The 25,637-nt window shown below is 40.9% G+C and overlaps 1 protein-coding gene across 7 annotated transcripts in view; it reads left to right on the plus strand.

Moving 5' to 3' along the window:
- The window catches only part of AGAP1 (ArfGAP with GTPase domain, ankyrin repeat and PH domain 1), a 326,092-nt gene that overhangs the window by 266,607 nt on the left and 33,848 nt on the right, over nt 1-25,637 (plus strand). For all 7 annotated transcript variants that reach the window (XM_081203561.1, XM_081203562.1, XM_081203565.1 and 4 more), the window contains 3 exons: nt 113-267; nt 1,824-1,914; nt 4,267-4,489. In XM_081203561.1, the coding sequence (XP_081059687.1) occupies nt 113-267; nt 1,824-1,914; nt 4,267-4,489 (469 nt within the window). The remainder of the gene's footprint in view (nt 1-112; nt 268-1,823; nt 1,915-4,266; nt 4,490-25,637) is intronic.

The following is a 25,637-nucleotide window of genomic DNA, read 5'->3' on the forward strand; positions in this document are numbered from 1 at the left end:
AATCATGTTTTAATTTCTTTTAAATATATTTATATATTATATTATATTATATTTAATTTCTTTTAAATATAAGTTTTAACCCATCATTCTCTCCCTCCATTTTCTCTTTCAGAACAAGAAGATAACTTTGAATTTATCATTGTGTCTCTTACTGGTCAGACTTGGCACTTTGAAGCTACAACATATGAAGAAAGAGATGCTTGGGTCCAAGCTATAGAGAGTCAAATTCTGGCCAGCCTGCAGTCATGTGAGAGCAGCAAGAATAAGGTAAGATAAACAACATTGATCAGAGGAAAAGAATATATGTCATCAACATTTAGACCCTCTATAATGTTTTAAAGGAGAAATTCCTGCGGCATTATTATGTCTGGAATGTTTTGCCTTGCTTTGCATTTAGATTTTTAATAGTAACTTATTTATTTTACTTTTCCAGTTTTCTATATAATTTCACATTAAAATAACTCATTTTGAATGAATAGTTGCTGCTTTTAAATTGATCTAAATCTTGCTTTCAGTATTTCGAGTACAGCACTGCAAAGTAGTAGTTTTTTCTACTTTGTTACTTTTCAATTTTTCCTGGAAGCTGTTGTGTTTCTCTAGGACTAGAAAATGTATGATGCTTTATATTTAATACTGCAGGAATTCTTCAGGATAGTATTGTGTACAATTTCCCATTTCAACATTTGTCTACAACTGTGATCTAGCTAAAGTTAGTCATGACTTAATCCTCTTGAAAGCTGTGGGACAAGTCACAACTAATTTCTTCATTTCAATGGGGATTTGTCATTACTAAATTTAGCTGGATTGGGACTTACGTTTCAAGATACATGTTCACAATTTTTTGTTCTTTTGACCTTGGCTAAGGAAAGCTTAGTGGGGGGGGGGGTTCTCTGTAATTAGGGATGATTACATGTTCAATGTATAAATAAAACTTTAAGTCTTATGGCTTTTAAACAACAAATAGATTAAACTGAAAAGGGGAATATAGTAGTACCTTCATTCCATAATGGCTCGTACATGTTTTACATTCATAATGTAGAATAAGCTAACTTGAACAGTTATGCAAAATTAAACTTTCTAAAGAAAGAGATTGAGGAAACCACCAAGACACATGGTAGATCTAGATACCAGCTTACATAAAGTGTTGTATAGCTTCCATTGAAATCTATAACCGGAAGTTCATGATCTGATACAGCTAGTTGAATTTGCTCAGGACTCAGCTGGTATAGAAACTGAAAGTCCCTTTCTATAGCGATTATCTTTCTGGGTCAAAGTAGAGGTCACTGGCAGGCCACTGTGGAGAGAGGTCCGTAACGCAAGCCATAAGATCAATTCTGATCTTTTGATGGTGGAATGCTCTGTTCACCATTGCTTCTGTTCCCAAATCTTCCTAACAATCAATAACCATGAAAGAAAAGTGGTACAGGAATTAATTTAATTTAATGGAATTTATAAGAATGGACTATTCTGTGATCATCTGGGGTATTAATGGCACACTTCAGTTCTGAACTTGCTTTACCATTGACAACCGCCTTTGGATTCCTGATGCCCTGCACGCTCTATGCCCCAGTGTTTCAATAAAAGCTTGAGCTGTCAGAAACATGGATAAAAACTGTGAGCCGTGCTTGTCAGACACAGAATTACAGTACTTAAAGATGCTAAAGGATCAACTTCTGAGAAGCTAACCAAAAGCATCAAATTCCATGATCATGTTCATTCAACCCATTTCTGAACTCTCTTTTTCACCAGCTGACAGAAATGTTGTCTCTGTCTTTTCTTTGAGTTCTTATTTCCTGTATGTCTGTTTCTTTAAATATACACAGTCCCGACTGACAAGTCAGAATGAGGCCATGGCCCTTCAGTCAATAAGAAACATCAGAGGCAATTCTCGCTGTGTGGACTGTGGGGCACAAAGTGAGTACTTTTTTCCACAAGGAACATTATCCTGGGCTTCATAAAGCTTGTAGTCTCTTTGCTTCAGTGTTACATGAACACCTGTTCTAGTTCTTGCCCTCTTGGTATTGTATTCGGTGTTCTTTTCACTAGTTAGTGTTCATTATGGAATTTGATTTGTGTGGTGTATTCCTATTAAATCCTAATTAACACATGCTGCTGGTTAGATTAAGACCTTTTTTTTTTTTTTTGTAAGTACTGACCTGGAACACTTTTGAGGAGGGAGATTTTTTCTTCAGTTTTGCATTCCTTTTCAACTTAACATGCTACTGTTATGCTCTAGATAAGAGGGGAAATAATGGCTCCTATGAATTTTAGGGGATTTTAAAGTCATTCTTTCCAGACAAAAAGGAAAAAGCATGTGATATTAGAAAACGTACAATGCCTATCTTAATATTAGCATGAGATTCACAAATATATGTATATGTAAAACCTTGAGCCTGGCTCAGGAGTCAGTGGGCAGCCACTTGCTTTTTAACTCAGCTGATTTGACCCCTCCCAAGCTAGTCTGGCACTTGCTATGGGCTTTTGCGGCTAAATTGATACAGGCCTAGTTGGTCCTTCAGATAACTCAGTTTTCTGAGTGGAAGGTGATGGGATCTAAGTTTTAGCCTGAGGTATGGCCTGGGCATGAGGGTTTCCCCTGGAGCAGCTGGAATGAAGAGGTGAGGGGGTCAGCTCCCCCATGCACATCCTGCATTAAAATTGGACACACCTGTCTTTTTTTAGTATGTAAAACAGGCCAGACACGCATGGGAGAGGTCCAATGTCATGTTTGTCCCCTTAACTTCTTTGAACATCATTGTCATTGTGGGAAAGGCTTGACCCTAATTTCCTTTTGAGTGTGGGCAGGCTTTGTAGGAATGGATTTAGACACTAGGAGAGGATATATGGTTTGGTTATTATTCTTCCTTGCTCGTGTTTATGAGATCAGCAGAGTACCATCCTTTGCAGCTTAAACTTGGAAGCCAATTGTTAAGAATTCTATCGCGTGTCTGTTACGGTCCACCTTGGATACAAGCTTCAATTTAAACAAGTCTCCTATCCAGGTGTGGTGTGAGTGTTTACTAGCAAGACCATGAGTCAATTTCAAATTTTCAAGGATCATAGATTCGCAAAAGGGACCCAAGGATCATCTAGTCCAACCCCCCAATGCAGAAATATCAGCTAAAGCATCCATGACAGATCTGCTTAAAAACCTCCAAGGAAGGAGAGTCCACCTTCCTGCCGTATCACTCCTCTTGATGTGGACCATCTGGCTATCTGAAATACTACTCAGTATTATAAGCACTGCTAATTGTGCTTTTCCCATGCCTCAACTGGTGTCAGTAGGCTTTGCATTTTCAATGCAATCCAAGATTTCTCTAAAATCAAAAGCAGCACATACTTCCTTGAAATTGCACAAATCAGAATGGTTTCTTTTTAGCTGTTGGATGGAGTGCCTTGTTCATCTTTTCTCATCATACTGGCATGTGTTAAATATGAAATAATGAATTTGCAAATGATGACAGTGATTATTAGGAGAGTAGCTGCATTTAGTAGTACATGGTAGTACAGGTGCACATGGCAGTACAGATGTGAGGAACCTTTGGTGCACCAGATGTCACTGGACCACAGTGGCCCTGGCCATGCTTGTAGGGGCTGATGGAAGTTGTAATTCAGCTTCTTAGGGGCCAAAGTCTCCCCACACCTGTTTTAGTGGGCTTGGTTTTTATCTTGGACTTTTAGAGCTGCTCTTTGGTTGCTGTCTCTTTGTCCTGAGTTGTATAATCATCTTATTTCCTGTCATCTTCTCCATTTTGCCACCATATTTACCCCATGATAGCTAAATAGGTTGCACTTGTACCTTTATGTAAAAACATCATCTTTAAATTACCGTATTTTTTGCACCATAACACTCACTTTTTTCCTCCTAGAAAGTAAGGGGAAATGTCTGTGCGTGTTATGGAGGGAATGCCTACGGGTGGCATGCCTACAGATTTTCCTCCTCTAAAAACTACGTGCGTGTTATGGTCAGGTGTGTGTTATAGAGCGAAAAATACGGTACTTGCTTCTAACATGTACCATGCTTGTGTTGGTAGAAAAACATTTGCTGTAATAATTTTTAAGATTTTATTCCCCAAGAACCATGAGCTAAAAGTTCCCTTAATTGGCTAAGAATTAGATATGGGGTCCAGACTCTTCAGCATCATGTATCACTCAGGGGTTCTGTTAAAACTTCAAATAAGAGTTGATTACTGGTAACCTTGCCATAAGTGGGAAAAGCTCTTAGAATGTATATTCATTGTGTTGCTTTGTTTTCTTTTCCTATAGATCCTGACTGGGCAAGCTTAAATCTGGGAGCACTCATGTGTATTGAATGCTCAGGGATACACCGAAACCTTGGCACACACGTGTCCCGTGTGCGCTCACTTGACTTGGATGATTGGCCTATTGAACTCATCAAAGTAATGTCCTCCATTGGGAACGAGTTAGCAAATAGCGTGTGGGAAGAAAATACCCAGGGACGTGCAAAACCCTCTCCAGACTCCTCAAGGTAAGCTGTTTCAGTATGCATGCAGGCCTTAAAAAAGTATGTGAAAGATATCTAACCCAATGTTTATCTTTTCAAAGTACCTCTGCACTGCTCTCATTGGCTGCAGTCTTAAATGGGAGCTAATGCTTAAAGAGCACTGGATCTATATATGATCCTTCCTTCTCCAAGAAGCTCAGAGTGGTGTAACTAGTTAACTAGTCCTGCAAGGGAGAGAGATTCCTCTAGCTAGCTAGTGTTTACCCTGAAGGATGCAAGCGAGGTCCTTCTTTGCCTGTGTTTGTGTGTGCTTACTATATACATTGTGTGCATACTATATACATACTGTATACATTAAGTGAATCACTTCAGTTGGGAGCAATACTTGCCTACCCCCAGACTGGTGCTTGTAAGCAGATTTGGGGTTGTGGTATCAGAGTTCTTTCTCCAGATAAACATTGTAATTCACAAATACCCTAAGTATAGTTAGCAAAGCATAAGGAAGGTGCCCTGTAAGTTCAACACTACCCCCTCCCCATTCACCATTTGTACAGGTCTCTTTGACCTGCTTGGCAGGGGGTTGGACTCGATGGCCCTTGTGGTCTCTTCCAACTCTATGATTCTATGATTCTATGATTTTGTCATCTGAACAGACTGTTTAAGAGCCAATTTCATATTTTTCTAATATCTCCATTAATTACATTGATTTTATGCAAATAAATAAACAAGGAAAGGCTGTTTTCATTGCTGCCTTTAAAGATAACACTTGTTGTGGATAATAGTAATAATAGAATACAATGTTAGATGAATATATAAGAGTTTTAAGTTTCTGTGAATCATTAATTACTGCCTTTATTTCAAGAATACTGGCTCAGGAAACATAATACAACACAATACTTTAAGTAATAAAAAAGCTGTCTTCATAAGTGTATTTCAGACTCTTTTCCCCCACTAGATTTTATTAAAGTTTGAAAAAAATACATAAAGGTTAATATTAAGTTGGAAAGAAAATACACAAAGGTTAATATTAAATATCCAATATATTTTTTATCAAAGATAAATAAACAAATCTAAATAAAAACCCAAACCCAAAGGGGAGCCAGAAAAGAAAAGAGAGAATTCAGACTCATTTTTATTGCCCATTACCTTTCAGGCAACAAACACCGTAGTAGAACTTCAAATACTTGAGTGCTTTCTTCCTAAATAGGAGTGTGGGGGTGTTAAATGTTCTTTCTTTGGTTTCTGCTCCATAACATTGTAAAAATATAAACCCTGGTGTGTCTTTTGCTAATACAGAACAAATATAGCTATTTGTATCATAATGTCAACAGTGCCATTACATTAATCCGTAAATATAAAAAATGAATTCTGGTGCCATCTTTTATTCATTATCTGATTACTATATATGCAGACATTTGTATAGACAGAAATAGTAAAAAAGTTTATACTGAAGTTTATACTGAAGTTAAGCTAAAATGGTAAAAAAGTTGATACTGAAGTTAAGCTAAAATCCAGAGAAAGTTTGATCTGCCCATAACCCATTGAAACTATATGCTTACCTGTCCTCATAAATCTCAGTTGCCAGTATTTCAATGGGACAAATCATATCTGGATTTCATACTTCTTGCTACTAATTTGCAGCATAGGTTCATGAAATAGTTTTGTTATCTGACAATGTACATCCTTCTTATACAAAACAGACAATTAAAGGTTGTGCATTATAACTTTCCATTTGAGGAATATTTAGTTTTCTACTAGTTTGTAATACACCTGCCCTCTTGTTTTCTCCTTTTTCAAACAAAAAAAGTACCATGTTGCATAAATGTATGATGTTTGCTTTAATATTGTTGTTTCAAACACAAGGTATCAGCAAAACCATAAAGTATTTCTTACCTGTTTTGCATCCTTATGATTGCCTCTGGGCACGGGTAGCCAGAAAGGGCATACTTTTTAAATGTACCAAAAATTATTACTTTTTTTAAAAGTAGCTGAATGATTTCCAGCATTATGTCTATCTAAACTGAAGTTTACAGACTGTAGTTAATCCATAGGTAGAGTTCTATGTCAAATGATTAATTTTCTTAATTGCTAGAAGCTGAGTTAAGGAAGCCAAACAGCTCTCCCAAGCCAGTAACCTTCCATATCACTCGTGCAGATTGGTTGTGATAAATAAATGATTTTGTAGTAGCATTAGTATGTGTAGGATACTAATAACACCAGGGACATATGAAGAACTGTCCTACCATTTCATGCATATAGCCACCTTGCAGAAAAGTGGCATCACATACATTTATATAAAAAAGCACATATGTAATTTTTGCCCAAAAAAAAAATCTAAATGGGTTCACATATTGATTTGCATGTTGGTTGATACCCTAAGTTTTCATCACTTCCCAAATAAGTGTTAGCCAGCTCGCAGTTTCAGAGCAGACTCTTATCTCCAATGATCAAACTACTGTGCCTTCGTCCCATTCTTACACTGATTTAACCACACAACACAAATCACTCTTCTTGCCCACCCTTCTTTGTTCATGGAACCATGATAACGGTTTAGAAACCAGGTGTTCTGTTCAAAATACATTCATAGCTGTAAATGGGAGAAGTTTGCATCAAGACACTGTAATTAACATATATTTGTTGCATTCCTAAATACACTAAATTTCATGCCCCCCACATCCAAATTTTGGCCAAAATTAGTACAGGTAAAAATAGGCCAAATCTGTTACATCCAGTTTCTATATACTGTAGTCATGGCAACTGTCTTTCATGCACTGATACTCTTTCAGATAGATTACTCCTAACCCATCCAAACTCTGTTATATGGTAGTGCACTTTTTTTACTCGTAGGCCATAGATATTTGGGGAGGAGCAGAGGAATGCTTTGACTGCCACCAGCATGCACACTGCTACCGCTCCCCCCAAGGTTACACTCTGGTTCTGCCCAGCCCACGTACCTGGTCTCAATCTGAGTGGCTTCAGAGACTTATATAATTAAGTGAAATTTTGCACCCTCAGTAGAGTATAGAAGACTTTGTAACCTAAAGCATTGTGCCCATATCCTAAGCCTAAGTATGACTGAAATAAATTCATCCTCTTACCTTGTTTGCCCTGCTTACACTTACTGTATTTTTCGTCCCATAGGACGCACCGGCCCATAGGACGCACCTAGTGTTTTTTTTGGGGGGGGAGGAAAACATTTTTTCCTTTATTTCCCCCCAAAAACCAGGTTGGGGAACCAAACCAAGTCGGGGAACAGCGGGATGGCGGCGCTGCGCCTCCCTGCTGTCCCCCGAGCTTGTGGGGCTGCCTGAAGCGCGGGGTGCTCTGCTTCAGCGCGCCCCGTGCGGCAGGCTGCTATCCGCAGCCTAGGGAGCCCTGCGGGAACTCCCGCGGGCTCCCCAGGCTTGCTGATAGCTTGCTGAAGCCTGGAGAGCGAAAGGGGTTGGTGCGCACCGACCCCTCTCGCTCTCCAAGCTTCAGCGAAAGCCTGCATTCGCCCCATAGGACGCACCCAGATTTCCCCTTCATTTTTGGAGGGGGGAAAGTGCGTCCTATAGGGCGAAAAATACGGTACCTCTTGCTCCTGTACTGAATTTGGGGTTGTAAGCTTCTTTGTGCAGAATTTCATAAAGAGCAATGTACATTGATAGTGCTGTGTAAATAATACCAATAAGAAAAAAAAAGTATTTTGATTCTCCACCATTTAATACTATCAAATAGGGTAAATTTCAAGTCTTAGTATGGGAAATACTTCCACTCTTGTATTTTTTAAGTTACTATGAAAATTCAAATATTTCAGGCAATCTCAACATCATACCTAACTTTAAAATCTGGCAGTTAGAAACAGATCATTCTTCATAACCAGGAGTGCAGTGGAAGCTGCAATGAACTTTAAGCAGAGGTTTCATATGATTCGGAGGAAAATCTTGGTGAGCAGCTACAGCTTGCAAGTTAACATTTGTGGTCTGTGATTTGTGTGACTATACCAACCACAAAAAAGTTTATAAAGTTGCAGAGCAGGAGAGGAGCTTTTGAAACTACTATAGAAACAAGACCAGCTGGCTTCTGATTGTTTTCAGTGGACCACTGATTAGGTCAGCTTTAAAAAGCTTGTAATTGGCTCCAGCAATTACCAAACAACCCTGAGAACCGCTTCTCAAACTTCTGGAGCAGTGTGACAAATTGAAGCTGACTGCTGCAGGAGGAATATCGACTTCCTATTTCTAAACAGGGGATCATTAGTCAAGAAAAGCATCTTTTAATTACTCCCAGGAAAGGGAGAAAAAGGGGAAATCTTTTGGTATGGATTGTGCAACAGCTGACATTTTTTCCCAGTGTATTCAATATTAAATTTGATGTCTTGGGGGCATCTGTCCCTAAACCCTCCCTTCGTAATGTGGGTCAAATTAGATTTGATCAATGTTATAATTAAATGAATTGGGGTTCAAATCAAGACTTTCCCTCCATCCAGTTGCTATTGATACCATTTAAGCAGGCACCTAAAGCATTGATTTTGACTGGTGTGACAGTGAAATGGCAGTGGTGTCTGAACAGCCACACAGGGACAGAATTCTGCTTGATAAAAGAAAGTGTCGCTTTTGAATAACATAAAAAGACTGTCCATCTTTAAAACAGGAATTAATAAAATGTTTGCCTGTATCTTGATGCTGATCTGGAACTACCTCATTAGTTATTTTTCCTCAGTGTTCATCTTAGGATATGCTTTGTGTGTACAAATGCGCTGCCAACACATGGGCTCTGTCCAGATTGTGGGATGTCCTACAAGTCACAGCAGTACAGGAATGTGATCTAAGTTGGGTTCCTCTTGTGGAACACTCAGACTTCAGCAGACTTATACGCATATCTAGAGGTTGCCCAAAAAAGAACTGGTAGCAATTCATGTTAATATCGTGATAGGAAATTGAAGAGCTCCATGTCTTATCTTTCCCCTTTTTTTGTTCTATATGTTGCCATTTTTTGTAAATTGCAACATAACTTCATGGTCTCTGGTGATAAGTTTATAACTAGAGGTTTATTATAAGTATGTCAACAATTTGGGAGTTTTGTACAGAGTTATTTTTGTACTGAGTGGTAAGGGAAATGAGAACTCTGGTAACAGCCCATTAAAGATTCAGTGACCACAGAATACTGGCTGGGGTAGAAGCAGAACAGAGTGGCTGGACAAAGGTGGGTGTGGGTGTGTAGAAAGAAGGATTTCAGTGTCCAGGTAGGTTACTTCCTAGTTCGTACTTAAATTGATTGATTGATTGATTGATTGAAAATAGCTTCTGTCTGTATGCTGCCTTTCCACAGTTAAAACCATGCGGAAGGTGACTTACAGCATATTTTAAAAAATATGTAACTACAAACATAACCAAAGTAGTCAAACAATAAACAAAACATCAAAATGTGTGCAACCAGATTGAACAATTTCTACATCAATCGTAAGATCCAAAATGAAGATACAGGAAATTGACATCAACAACAGCCAACCCCCCCCCAACCCCACATGAACAGAAGTGGTTGTCATCCATAGACATTCATGAAGAAAGTCAAGGTTTTCATGTAGCCGAGCCTGGACACAAGTCAGTCCACACACCCCTCAAAAAAACAAAAAGAGGGAAAACACAAATGTAGCCCAATAAAGACTGAACATGCTCAGTGGATCCAGAATATTTGTTTACTTTTATTTATTCATATAACTATATTGTCTTGCTTTTTCAGGCATTGAGCACTCAAGATGGCTCATACTATCATAAAAACACAGTGTAACCAGCAATTTAAGCTATAAAAAGACAACAGCATTAAACATTAGTAAAGAACATCTTACACAGTTAAAGTCAGTCAGATAAATAACATTAATATTGCACCTTACAAATTACCCACTCATTTGTAGTTTCCTGAGTTAGTGTCCTCAGCAAATTATCCTTATTCAAGTGAAAGTGGTCCTTGGAAAGGTGGGTTTTTTTAAAACCCCCTTTGAAGTCTGCAGTGTCAAAACTGCAGGGTTGACTCCCAGCAAATTTGGGAGGAAATGCCACAGTCTGTGAAGCACCATGGGAAGCCCCTGTCTCTCATGCTCCCCAACTTCAGCAGCAGGTGGGCATCATTTTCGAAGTCAGTCCCACAAAGAGCATATGGCAGGAGCCTAATCTGAGAGTGACTAATGCATGAATTACTGAGGCATGGTCTTGTGATAGTCCTAACTGGCCTATCAGCCCAGGAGAATCCCCTATCTATCAGCTTTGTTTTCCATCTAGAACCAGTTGTACCCCTTCGTCTCAGTCAGCTGGCTTTCCCAGTCACAGCACTTCCATCCACTCCAAAACTGTCTCCACAGTCTCCCTGGAATTTGCAGATGAAAATAAGCGATAGAGCTGGGTGTCACCCATATATTGATGACCTCTTAGTCCAAACATTCACTTGACAGTTATTTGCAACACTGCACTTCAAGTTGAAAGCTAAAGTTTGCATTGCAGCTAGCTGAAGGTCTTTTATTAATGCTTAATGTGTCCTCCAAGGTAAGTTGGTTCTCTGAACATCTGCAAGTGTCAGCTGATTCTGAAAATAATTGGTATTATGCTAAGTGCGTCTGTTTGGGGTTTTTTTGGGGGGGTGTTCTGTATGTCTCTGTATATATGGGTCAGTACAACTGTGTCCATGAGATGCGCCTATGGGAGCCATCACATTGAGCTCCTACACTTCAAATTTAGCCACTATACCACTGGCTGGCTGCTGAATTGTTGTGCTGATGTGAGTGGCAGGACTGTAAATATAGGTAGCAAAGTACTGATTCCCAGCCAGGCTCAGGCAGTGATAGCCAAGTGGACAGCCAGGGCTCAGGCAAGGAAAGACCAGAGCTGGCAGGTTGGCCACAGAAGCAAACATTAAATGCATCTGTCTCCATTCTGCTCTGAGTACCTGAATCACAACAACAACCACTATGCCGAACAAGGCTGGGGCTTACTGGCAGGCAACCGTCATCACAGCATTAATGCAGAAGCAAGACTGACTGTTGCCCTGCCCATTCCAACAGCCAGGCTAGGCAGATACTTACTAGGTGGTTGGGAAGATGATTCCACACCTCAATAAAGCCGTATATGATGCTGATTGTCGTTTGTGGCAATGCCAAGCCAAGGGGCCTGATGCTCTGCATCCTCCTGGCTGCTGCTTTCTGTCCAACAGCAACTTGGGGGTTTTGCTGGGCAACAGTGCCCCACCCCTCAAAATTCTGAATTACTAATGCCAGGCTGGTCTGGAATGGAAGTTATAGCTACTCCTATTGAGAATCGTGCCAAGGGATGGCCTATCAGAACTGCTTGTAGCTCAGATGTAAACAACTACATTGCAGCCTTTCTTTGCCTTATTAAATCTGATCATACAATGATGGTGTAGTCATATCAGTCTTGAATTTCTGATATAAGGATGTAAGTGCCATTAGAGATAGAGCCTCTGGGAACATTAGTACCTGTATATTCACTGTTGTCAGGCTTTATTATTTCTTACCATCTCTTTTCCTGGTGAGGTCAGTGTTATGCCCCTTTTGAATGTGCTTCCATGCTTGACACCTTTCGGGGGGGGGGGGGCTTTAAAAAAAGACTTTATTGTGATGGGCTGACCAGAACCCATCTGCAGTTGGGTGGCATCTGCTCCCCACATGTCACTTCCCTCATTAACAAGCAATTGAATTAATTAAATGCTACTCAGAACACGCATAACAAGCTACCGGCAGTGTCCAAATTAGCACTGATAATCAAGGATGATTTCCTTTATTATCCTGCTAAGTGGTGTGCAGCTTCTGATCTCCCTGTCTGCCCTCATCTATTTACATACCCCCAGCTTCTGCCTTTTAGAAGCTGAGGTTATCTTACCTAGTTAATTTGCCACAATCACCAAGCATGGCGGATTGATATTCCTGCCTCTGCTGAAGCAACCCCCCCCCCCGTCCTCTCCCCCTTTTCTCCTTCCCCATGCCTGGTCCTTTGTATCTCAAGCTCACTGATAAATTAAAAGCCACCCCTGTGGTCTCTCAAGTGAGTAATAGAGGCAGAAATTTCATTTTGCAACTGGCTGATTTAATGATCCAAAGGGTAATTAATGGCCTGATTATCTTAATGTTAAATATGTCCGGCAGCAATTACTGTGACCTCCCGCTTGTCAAGGTCCGGGCTGTGCTCTTCTTTCAATTAAGTTCTCTGGGGTTTAATGGTATGAATAAACTCCTCTGATTCTATCATTCCGGACTCTGAGATATAAGCGAGCTAGAGGCTCGTTTGGAGTTTTAATCAGCCCGTCTTCTACTTGAGCGATCAGCGTTAACAATTATAACAAGGACAGTTTAACTTTCTTCCCGCCCACCCCCATGCACACCCCCATTCCCTTTATTTTATTTTTTAAGTGCTCTGAGGGAATTCTGCTGGCTGCAGCTACAGCTTTGCTAGACTCATCTCCCCATTTATAAATTATCATGTGAATGTTGCTGTTTTTCTATTTGACAGGCTAAATTAATTGGCAGGAGCAACCGAAAATGACAGTGCCACTAATTACAACTCAGAGTAAATTTTTGTCATGGTGGCACGCTTGTCAGTGGGCATGCCCCAGTCCTTGCTGTGGCCAGGGTTTGTTGACGCTTTCCATTTCAGTTTTCACATCTTATTGGGGAACATGATTGTATATGATAGCACTAACGGACCAAGATGTGCCTTCGGGTTCTCCAGGCATCCAATTTGCGTGCAAGAATGACATTTAGTGCCAATAAAGTTTAGGCAGCTGTGCTTCCACAGACCAAACAGCTGCTAGGGGACACACATTTTACATAGGATATTTTAGCAAGTTCTGTTGGTTAAGGAGACTTCTTAATTCTCTCAGAGTGTTGTAATTCACTCTTGCACATGACTGAGCTATCCTCATTAACTCATCTTTGAGTACATTACAGTTAATTGCTTATTAGTAAATATTAAGCTACATGCGTAAATCTGCAAATTGCAAAAAGCTCACTTCTTATATGATTGGCAAGTGCCATTATGATAACCAATCCATTGCTTTCCAGTAAACCAGAATCTTCTAAATACTGCATTTCACTTCAAGAGTACTTTCACATGAAAGTTTTGCACCTTCTTGAGCATTCTTAGGTGACCATAATTAAGCAATGGTGTGTTTTTTTAAGCCTGCCACATACACTTCTACATACACAGGCAAGAATGACATGCCACAAAATGTGACGTTCACATATTTTGGACCCATGTGTGAAAAACATTCATTATCTGTTAAAGTAGTTGTTACAGGATTGACTGCTGTACCAGCCAAATTTACATTGGCTGAATATATTTCCATGCAAGTATAAAGGCCAAAGGTTTGGTTCCTGCTTCGAATCAGTATGTAAACATCAGCTTTCCTCACCTCTGCAGCACATCTCCCTGTTGTTCTTCCATCACAGTCTCCTCCAACTGGTCTATTTCTTATTCTCCCCCCCCCCCTTAAGTCCTTCTGAACACTTTGCTTCTCTTTGGGTTCAGAAAAGCTAAGCAAATGGTAAGTTGGGAGGCTTTATTGCCATCAGCACTGCCACCACAAATTCCCTTAGTGCCGAGCAGAATATCAGTAGGTATCTCAGAGGCATTGTGCTCTTAATTAATGGTATTTCTAGTCCCTGTGTTACAGACTGGGATGTTGAGTGGGTGGCAGATGGACCTTGGTGATAGGAATGTTGCAGCTGTGGTGCAGTTTGGTCTCTTTAAAAAAAAAGTACATGTTGATGCTGTGGAAGAGTAGATATATTCATCTGACAAATCAGATTTAACAGAAAGCCTTCTCTCTGTTTGGGGTTCTAAGATTTAAGTAACTGGGGTTAAAATCCAGCAGCGTCTTGGGGTGCATTCTAGGAGCAGAGAGAAGTTTATCAAACATCAGCTGGGGGTAGGATGTTGTGGAGGAGGAGGTAAAGCAGCAATCATCTGTTGACTGAGACTTGGAAAAGCCTGGGGGGAAATAGAGACCTGCAGCGTTATTGCGATATTATTGGAGGATAAGGCCATCAGCTGTGGGATAAAGGTGTCAATGGCTACTTGCCATGATGGTAAAGTTCTGTCTGTCTCCACTATTTGAGACAGTTTTCCTCTGATTGCCCATGCTGGGATTCACAAGTAAGGAGAAGCTGTTGCACTTAGGCCCTGCTTCCTGGAAGCATCTGGCTGAATACTGTGAAATAATTACACTTGGAGGGACTTGGAGTTGAGCATTTCACCATTGTATTTGTCCCCTGCAGAATGACACATAAAACATATCCCATATATCAGGGGATTGGGGAAGAGAGAATGCCTTCTCATACTTCTATATAGGGGGCTTCCTCTTTCCGGTGCACCAGGAATGGAGTCTCTCCAATCACCACAGAAGAGACAGATGGAGATAACCAGATAATGATGGGGGAATTTCATTAGGTTTATTCCTCTTTGGTTGAAAGAGGAACCAGGCTCCCATCCGCAGTTTGCCTGGCAGTCTGGCACTCGATTCCCCATGGAATGCGAGGGCAGGCAAAGGCACTGGGGGCATGGAGCACTCCGGCTGCCATGACCCTCGCCCAGTCCCATTCTTGGAAGGACAGCTCATCCTGCTAATTAGATTCTAATTGGAGTAAACTACAGATGCTAGAGACGATGAGATAAGAAACTGTGAAAACAACCCATCTACAAGGATGTAAAAGGTTTGGATTGAGAGCGAGAAGTATTCTGACTGCTTCCATTGGAGGCTTGCGTTGAGCAATTACCTGTCTTCCTTCAGAGCTTGAATTTTGAGGATCCACCCATCACCCTTTCCTAAGCAATTATAAACTGGTGTTTCAGCATTAGTACTATTGTTATTGGTCATGATACTAAGCTCCACATACTATTTCTTTCCAATATGAAGTGTGACTACGACCGTCAGTCCCTTCTTTCCTTATAAACGCATCAGCACCATGCAGGACACACTCCAGACAGGGTTGAAACTAGGCTTTATTTCACCCAGGTCAAAGACCTAGTTTGGCACCTCCCATGCCTATTTGTGTGTACACACACACACACAGAGAGAGAGAGAGAGAGAGAGAGAGAGAGAGAGAGAGAGAGAGAGATTATCTGGCCCCAGAATCTTGTAACATTTTGGATTATACTCAGGATTCACTCACTGTTTGAAGGCTTGGCCAGTATCATTCTTTGATAACTTCCAGATTAGATTAGAGCACTATAACATGTTCTTTGTAGGCCTGCCTGTTCAGAAACTTCCAACTAATGCAGAATAAGGTGCCCCTTATTATTATTACGGTATATTACCAGTTGTGGGACAGTTTTCACGTATCAACTGTTTTGCACTAGTTGCCGGTTAATTTCTGGACCCAATTCCAAGTGCTTGTTTTGCCTTTGAAGCCTTTAAAGCCCTGAACAGTTTGGGTCCTCCTGATCTCTGGGAACAAGACCACCCCCTCTGAGCACTTAGCATCTTCTGATATGTGGAGGCTAGATGAACCTCATTAGGAATAGCACTTGCTTGGTTTTAGCCCTGATGCTCTAGTACTGCCTTTCAAGGAAAATCTACAACTTTCTCCCAGCTGTTTTTCAAAAATAGTTTTATTTTTTTAATCTTTTATTTCATTTTTTTTATATAAAATATTTATTAAAGGTTTTAAACAATACATCACCAAACACATAAAACACCATCACCAACATAGAAAAAAAGTAAACACAAAACAAAATACAGCATAATTAGATTTCAATAAACCAAATTTCCATAACCTTCCTTTCGGACTTCCTCACATCTCCCTTTCCTGCGTTCCCATTTATAAAGTTATATTCAGCAGTACTTCACCTTCTTTCAAATCTTATTTTGTAATTTTCAAATATTATGTCTCCAATTTTAAACTTTATTATCAAATATTTAGATATTTAAATTTGACAAAATATTAATCAAAATTTCAACCTTGTTTTTATAGTTCGCTTATTTTCATACATCTTTCCACTAAGTTACTAATGCCAGATTATTTTCTATCCTGCATCATCTTAACATTCATACAGTTTACTCTTTTATTTCAGATTTGTTGCTGTTGAAAATTGCTAGTTGAGTTCTTGATTGGCCAGTGCTGTATTCCATTGTGCTGCCAATATTTATTACTGTTGCTGCTGCTGCTGCTGCTGCTTCTGCTGCATTGTGTTTCCATTTTTAGCTGCTTGGTTTCACTTGTATTATTTTATTGATCTTTGAATTTGAGTGAATGATAAAATATAAATATTTTTAAATAAAATAGTCTGGGCTGTGGGCTGGACCTTGGGGGGGGGGTGGATATGGGAGCATGTTTCTCCCATTTTCCCTGAGGAATGGAGAATGGGAGGTATCTGTTGCATCTCAGTACTGACAATAGTGTAAAGAAGGTTTCTCCTAGACTTGTTGTAGTGTCAGAAGGCTGAGGACTTCCATCTGTTTCTTCTGTCCTGTTCAAATATAATATACTACTAATAACTGCAATCATAATGAAATATAAGTAATGAAATAATTCCGGTGCTGGTCAATCATGCTGTTCTTATCTGGTCACTTACGAGGTCACAGCATTGTGAAGCCCCAGAACTATCATAGAATTATAGAACTGTAAAGTTGGAAGGGACCTTGAGAGTCCTCTAGTCCAGCCATGGCCATGCCGGGATCTCAGCTAAAGCATCCATGACAGGTGGCCATCCAGCCTCTGCTTAAAAACCTCTACAGGGCTTGAATGGACCTGTGTAAACTTAGCTGACCAGTATAGCAAGCATTATGCTTTGAATAGTTTTCTGGCTTTATTGAAATCATTCCTCCACGGCAGGTTTAATTAAAGTCAGTGGAGGATTTTAAAACAGATGAACAGGAGCAGGAAAAAACATGCTTCTTAATTAGGATGGATAATTTCTTGCTCGCACCCAAAAGCACATTCAGTAAAGCACCAGATATCCTCTCCAAATCCCCTACTGGAAGCAATAAAGCTTTGTATATGTCAGGCTTGCCAGTTTTTGATTTCTTGGGTTTTTGGAGGTTCAGTAAATTAGTCTGATTTTAAACTCTCTTTGGCCAGTGCCCCAATTGTTTGTTTCAGGTTGCAGGGAGATATTAAAGAGACAACCAGCACAGTTTTTGTTAAAGTGTCTGAGGAGCTAATTACAGGGGAAGAGAACAAAGGGTTGTGCTAAAAGGCAAATTGCTGAGTTGGAGATATTTTTCAGATAGTATAACGGAAAGCTGAAACATCACCAGGAATCACCCCTCTAACTTACAGCAAAGGGGATCCTTTTCACAAAGTGACTTAGCCTCAGTTGTTTCCTAACAATTATTGTATAATGGTAGCAATGGGATCTGTAGGCATCCTACACGTATGTTTGTTCCAAGCTAGTATTTGATTTTGAATGCATGCACCTTTCCCACTTCCTCATGTACTTCATAAGTTTTCAAAAACATAAAGGACCACTGACAAATCACTACAATTTGTAATACAGTGGAACCTCGGGTTAAGTACTTAAATCGTTCCAGAGGTCCGTTCTTAACCTGAAACTGTTCTTAACCTGAAGCACCACTTCAGCTAATGGGGCCTCCTGCTGCCGCCGGAGCACGATTTCTGTTCTCATCCTGAAGCAAAGTTCTTAACCCGAGGTACTATTTCTGGGTTAGCGGAGTCTGTAACCTGAAGCCTCTGTAACCTGAAGCATATGTAACCTGAGGTACCACTGTAGTGAGTTCCAGAACCTAATTATGTACCATGTGAAGTACTTTCTTTCATAGGGTGATAATGCATTCTGGTGTTATGAGATCAGGATAGAAAACTTCTCTCTATCACTCTAAACATTAATAATTTTATAAATCACTATTGCAACTCTCACATATAAATTACAAAGTCATTTGTTCTGTTCCACATAGAATTCATTGCTCCTCCCTCATTCGCACAAACAAACACACTTTCCATTGCTCTGTCGCATTCTTCACCCCAAGTTATTACTTCCTGCCAGTTTATTCCTTTTTCTCTCTCTTCCCCCAAATTATTCTCCCCCTCCCATCTCCACTTCACATTAATCTGCACTTTTCCTATATGTCTCCCAGCCACCAATTTGTTTTCTTCTTCCCCTCTACCACCAGTGCAACCATTTCAATGACATTAAATACATTTTCTTAGTGTTCTGCCTAAGAAGACATTTATTTTATCAAAGTGATGATCTGTTCAAACATTCCAGGCAGCGTGCTGCATATTATCATCCAGTCAGCTCGCCATGTGAATTCTGACCCTCTGCTCTTCCCTCTGACTGTCTCTCCCGCAGGGGTGGGAATCCTGTTTCAGGCCATGGACCACATTACCTCAGTGGAAACCTACTGGGCGTCATATGGAGCAATGGGTGCACATCTTACCATTGTACAGTACACAAAACTCAGGTGTGTCTGTGCATACACACATAGCTTTGCATCCTCATCTAGGCAAACAAGAGGCAATACCACAGTTCAAAGACCCATTCAGAACAACCAAAAGCACTCGAGGAGGGCCCACAGCAGAACCAGTGAGAAGTGTGGCCAGCCTAGCTTAAACAGCTACTGAAAACCTTCCCAGATAACTTAGATTAAAGAGCCCTAAATAAGCCACAGGCTAAAAATAATAATGGGGTGACTATTTTGCCAGAGTGCACCATACTCAGTTTTATGACAATGGGCAATGCAAACCCCAGAATAAAGTGTACTTCAGGCCCAGGCGCACCAGCTGTACAGCAAGAAAACTCATGCATGCACAGTTGTGCAAACTTCCATACATACCCAGATTCAGATAAGTTTAAACAACCAGCAGTCTCTCCATGGAATAAGGTGGCTGAATTCATACTCACATCCGATCTGGGCAATGAAATTCTGAAATTGCATTTCTGAAATTATACTATAACCTACATTGTGAGAGGTACCATATTTCCCCCTTTACAGTTTTTTCTCCCAAACATAATTCTGAACATGAATAAAAATCCTTCAAAGTTTCCTGACAATTTTATAACATTTTGCTTGGTCCTGATAAAGATGCTATTCTGTTTATTTACATTTGTAAGAAAAGGGGGTGACATATAGACATTTACTCACACTCCATTTGGGCTTCTAAATCTAAGCAGTAACACTGCCTCTCACTGTCTGTGGGACAGTTGCCTCTGAATGTTACAGCAATTTGTCTCTCCCACAAGTTGTCCCTTCTGTGCACAAGGAAATTTTGAGAGAGTAGATGACAGAGGGGGGACGCAAATCTCTCCTGTCTCTCAAACTCTATGAGTTCTGCTCTAACTTCACAAGCACACACTCCCTGTTTTAGAGAGTCATAGAATTGTAGAGTAGGAAAGCATGGGTGTAGCCAAGAATGTGTTAGTTGTTGAGCTTCTTTTGGGAAATCAAAGTTGTTGAGTTTTTCTTGGGAAATCATGGGTAAAAATACCTCGTAAATAGGACATTGCGGGGGGGGGGGCAGGCCTCTGCTGGTGGGGACAGAACCTCAGATAATTGAGTACTTTCAATGCTTTTCAATAATATTTGTGGATCTAGCTCTAGTGTCAGAAAGTTATTCCTGATGTTTAGTCAAAATCTCCTTTCTTGTAACTTGAACCATTGGTTTGGGTCCTAGCCTCCAGAGCAGGAGAAAACAAGCTTGCTCCATCTTCCATGTGACAGCCCTTTATATATTTGAAGATGGCTCTCATATCTCCTCTCGGTCTCCTCTTTTCCAGACTAAACATGCCCAGCTCCTTCCACCACTCCTAATAAGATTTAGTTTCCAGACCCTTGATCTGGAAGTTGCCCTCCTCTGCACATGTTCCAGATTGTCAATATTCTTCTTAAATTGTGGTGCCCAGAACTGGGCACGGTATTCCAGGTGTGGTCTAGCCAAGACAAAATAGAGTGGTACTGTTAGTTGTCTTGATAAGGGAACTTGATTTTTGTTGATAAAGCCTAGAATAGCATTAGCTTTCTTTTGCTGCTGCATCACCCTGTTGACTCATGTTCAGCTTGTGGTGTACTAAGACTCCTAGATCCTTTTCATGTGTACTACTGGCAGTCCAGGTGTTTCCCATCTTATATTTGTGCAGCTGGTTCTTCCTGCCTAAATGTGGAACCTTACATTTGTCCCTACTGAAATTCATTTTGTTAGTTTTGGACCAGTTCTCCAGTCTGCTAAGGTCATCTTGAATCCCAATTCTGTTTGGTGCCATTTGCAAATTGAATGAGCGTCCCCTCAGTTCCTTCATCCAAGTCGTTTATAAATGTATTGAAAAACAACAGGCCCAGGATAGTACCCTCCAGCACCCCAATTCTGTTTGGTGCCATTTGCAAATTGAATGAGCGTCCCCTCAGTTCCTTCATCCAAGTCGTTTATAAATGTATTGAAAAACAACAGGCCCAGGATAGTACCCTCCAGCACCCCACTTGTAACTTTTTTCCAGGATGATGAGGAACCATTAATGAGCACTCAGTCAACCATCTAACAGTTACATCATCCATCCCACATTTCATCAGCTTCTCTACAGGAATATCATGGGTGACTTTTCAAAAGCCTTACTGAAACTGAGATACACTGCATCCACAACACCCCTCGATCCACCAAGCCTTGTATTTCTATCAAAAAAGAAATGAGATTTGTCTGGTATGACTTGTTTTTGAGAATCCCATGTTGGATCTTAGTAATCACCACATCCTTTTCTAAGTGGTCACAGACGTCCTATGAGCACTTTAAAATTACCTGTTCTAGGACCTTTCCAGGTATTGATGTCAAGCTCACCAGTCAGTAGCTACCTGGGTCTTATTTTCTCCCCTTTTTGAAGACGGGGACAACATGTGCCCACCTGCAGTTTTTAGAGACCTCACCTGTTCTCCAAGAATTCTCAAAGATTATAGACAGAGGCTCTGAGTTTACCTCCTCAAACTCCTTTAGTACTCTTGGGTGAAGCTCCTCGGGCCCTGGAGATCTGAATTCATTTAAAGTAGCTAGGTGTTCCCTTACTACAGGCTTCCTCAACCTCGGCCCTCCAGATGTTTTTGGCCTACAACTCCCATGATCCCTAGCTAGCAGGACCAGTGGTCAGGGATGATGGAAATTGTAGTCTCAAAACATCTGGAGGGCCGAGGCTGAGGAATCCTGCCTTACTGCCTCTTTTTCTATCTTGGGCTGCAGCTCTCTCTTTGCATCATTTATTCTGTTATCACCAGGTTGGGCATCACTTTCCTTTTGGGTGAAGACAGAAGCAAAGTAGGTGTTGAGCAATTCCGCCTTCTCTCTGCCACCCAATAGCATTTCTCCTCCTTCTGCCAGGTGTTCCCCAGTGCCAGGTAGCTCCCCTGACAATGTTCCTGAGACACTTAGCAAGCACATTATTGCCAACCGCTGCAAGGTGCAGCCCATCTCTTGCCAGAAGGCCTTCCTCAAGAAGGGTCTCTGTTCCGGAAGCTGCTTGCTTCTCATTCACTTTAGTAAATATCACAAGATCTGGGCAGTGAGTACATAATTGCAGATAAACATGTTTTAATAAATAGCCTTAAGCATTATCTACAATTTCCCCTCAAACCCATGATAATAGGGTTACAGCCTGGGCTAGCCCTCAACCCACAAAAGTGTTCTTTTCTTCCTCACCCTCTCCTCCTTGTGCCCTGCTCAGGACCAAACTGGAAGTGGCATTAAATATGTATTTGCATCTAAGGTGCAATTTTTAAAAAAATATATGTGCAAATTTCATCAGCTGGTATGATCGTAGCAGGCAATGGAGGGGGGATGTAACCTTTTCCTCCCTTTTCTGAAACTGGTGTTTGCTTCACAGGGGAAATTTTCCATAGTCACCAGTGCCAAAACAAAGACTCATTTAATGTTGCCTCGGTTTTGGCCATCAACAATTTGTCAGTTGGTGGAACTGTAGTAGGATCTATGACTTTTAGGTTCTTTATTTGGAAAATTATCTAATGGATTGGCATGCTGTAAAGCAGCATATCAAGGGAAACAGTTGCATTTGAAACACCAGAAACAGCACATTTGGGTTTAGTGGCTCTATTAGAAAGGAATTTTAGGAACAGAGTATTCAAGTAACATCCTCTTTTAGATTTTATTTATTGTGCTATGCAAATCAGCATAAAAACAAATAAATGCAAAAAATTGTCTGAAAGCTAAATAGCTGGGGAAAGCAGATCACTAAATACGTGACTGGTCCTTGTGAAGTCTCCTTGACTGTAACTTGCTGCATCCCATAGATGTCCATTTCTGTAAGTTTTCCCTTCAGAATAAACCTATCATTTTTCACCACAGGATATTTACAGCTTCAATCAGTGCCAAATTCAATTGGCTTCTGATCTCATTGCTGGAAGTTATAGATGCAGATATTATTTGCACTGTGGTTAATTATGGAGCAATCAAACTTTGGCTTTTCCACTGTAATTTCCTCTGCCAGCTAATTTAATTAATCACCCCCAGCTCAGCTCTTCCAGCTGCGACCGGCAGGGTCATTAATTAGGCATGTGGCGTTGGCTCATACACCAGTTCCTGTTGAGGGGCTGCTGCCCACTTGATCTTTAAGGGAGCAATCGCTTTTTCTAAATATTCAGGCAAGGTTGGGCTGCTTGATACATTGCAGCATTTCCTCAAAGAGGAAAGGTTCTTCCAAAATAATGCATCAGCAGCAACCATCCCTTTGGAAACTGCTATTTTGAAGAACTGTCACGAGTTGCTCTCTTACCTGTAAGAGAGAGGGCCAGGTTGAAGCTCTGCTCCTCAGCTCCTGACCAGCTCTGCTTCATGATCAGGAAGCAGGGATTGAGAAAGGTTCTTGGGGGGGGGGGTATTATTTTCCTGTACTTCCCCACTTTATCCAGTGACCGTCAAATGGGCTGGGGAATTCATGTAGGTGACTATTCTAGTTTTTTGGGGTGGGTTGAGTTTCAGCAATTACCTCTCCACCCCCCATCTTTTCTGATTGGCCGCAGAACTGTGTTGGGAACCCCTCCCCAGCCCATATGCATGTCTCCTCTTCTTCTCCCACTCCACCTTGTCAGCATGACATAGAATGGGTAGCTAAGGCCTGGGGACAAACACCTTCCCACTAACCACCCACCAATCAGGGAACAGTGCTTGTCCCCTTCCTGCTACTCTCTGGCCTTTTCCCTTGGTTCTTCTCCCTTCCCTCTCTTAACCTTCTCCTGAATGCACTATCGGGGGCAGGGATGGAAGGAGTTCTCGCTGTCGGGGGAGAAACCTCTAGAAGATCTCCATGCTCTGTCTTCCAGAGCAGGCGATGTGGACAGTAAATCCATCCTTTCCTCTCTCAGCCTCACAGGGGAGCCAAACTTAAGCTTCCACTCTTGAAATGGATTAAGGCACAGGTGGTTCAAGAGATCAGAAATGCACCCATGGCCCATAGTCCATAGTTTAGGGGAGGAGAGAAGGCATTTTGCTACCAGATCTCGTTCCCTCATAGGAGATCTCATAAGGGGCAAAAGAGGAATAAGAATGTCCATAAGCCACTCAGGAGGTGGTACAGATGCGTTTGCTCCTCCCAAAGTCATCATATCCCTGCAACCCTCATGACTTGGGGGTGGGTGTCCAGAATAACTCTCAGCCAGGCCCATGCAGAGTTTTCACAATAAATCTTGCTTCAGTGCTGATACTTAATCTGATCTCACGCTGCATGCTAGTATAGGTCCAGATTTTACTATTGAAGCCTTGCAGTGCATACAGACTGACATGGGCTCATTAAGTCCCCAACCAACTGGGAGGTACAGGGTGTTCTTGGCATAACAACGTAAGTCCGGGAGGCCCCTCACAGGGGCCCCTGTACCCAGCTGCTCCCCTCACTCTTCACGGGCCTGCTATCATCCCTTCTCACTCTATTCGCACACCTAAGCCTGTGATCTCCAAGGAAGCCCAGAGGGGAAGCAGAACTCTCTGAACGAGAGAGAGAACAGCCCTGCAATGCTGCCAGCCAAGTCTGGCTATCCAGTAGTTGCTGTCACCACTGCTTCTGGTTACCCACGGGGGTGGGGACTGGGGGTAGCCAACTGATTGTTATATCCTAGGGTCCCAGACCAGCACCCCTCACCTCCTATATATATGACTAGCATATATATTTTGAAAGGGTTTTCATAAATTCTCACTAGAACCCCAAACCTACCCTTTGTTGCTTCATCTTAGAAATTTGATATCGGAAAATTCATCCTCTGTGAAACTGGTGTTGACATTAGTTGATAAGCATTCTTTGTTACTTGAATACCTTCTCATTGGGATACTTGAAGTGGCACATACGTAGAGCTGGCATATACTGTTTTATTAGCCATTTTGATTATGGCATCAGGTGAAACTAATTTCTACAGTTGGGATACCCTGTGGTGAGTAGCCTTTAAAGTACACATCTGACCATTAAAGTAATCAGCCAACAACAACAACAACAACAGAAGTATTTCCCTCCAATGGCTAGGTGCCAAGGATAAATTATATAGGCCTGAGAGAGTCCGCAGCTTCAAATAACCTGGACTGAAAAAGAAAAAAGTAATTATCTAAACTATAGATATGTACAGACTCTATATTTAACGTACAGTAGATTCATTCTAGTTGCTTAAGTATAGAAATTTCTGCTATCACAATCTCCCGTTTTACAGATTTCTATACACCTTCAATGTATTTTCCCCCTTCTTAAACATAGTAGCTGACAGCCCAAATGTTTAAAATAATTGGATTCTGCATTCTAATTCATCTGTAAAGTATTCGTTGATTAAATTAGCCTAATAGATATTATTTCTTACATGACTGCATAATTTCATCCTGATTGGATCTCTCTGACACTAACGAGTCCTCCAATTTACTGTTGACTAGAGAATCAGGCTAGCCCTAACTGTCCTCTTGTTTCGATTTTTCTTCCCAGGCTAAAAGTTAAACTGATTTATACTAAAAGGGCATACTGTTAATGCTCAAGTGCAGTTGTGCAGTATATTTTATTCTTTAAGACCAGTGTTAGAAGAAATATATTGTTTTATATAATCTTCATCTGACTTTAATTTGCTCAGTGGGATGTTTTGAAGCAGAAACTGGCCATTTAAAGACCTTAGAGAAGGAATTGCATTTTCTGAAAATCAAATACTTTATAAATAGTTTTCCAAATGGCAAATAAGCCCTCATTAGCTCTATTCGGGATTATAAAGGACATTG

Source organism: Podarcis bocagei, assembly GCF_964188305.1.
Source record: "Podarcis bocagei genome assembly, chromosome: 1".
In the NCBI taxonomy this organism is placed as follows: domain Eukaryota; kingdom Metazoa; phylum Chordata; class Lepidosauria; order Squamata; family Lacertidae; genus Podarcis; species Podarcis bocagei.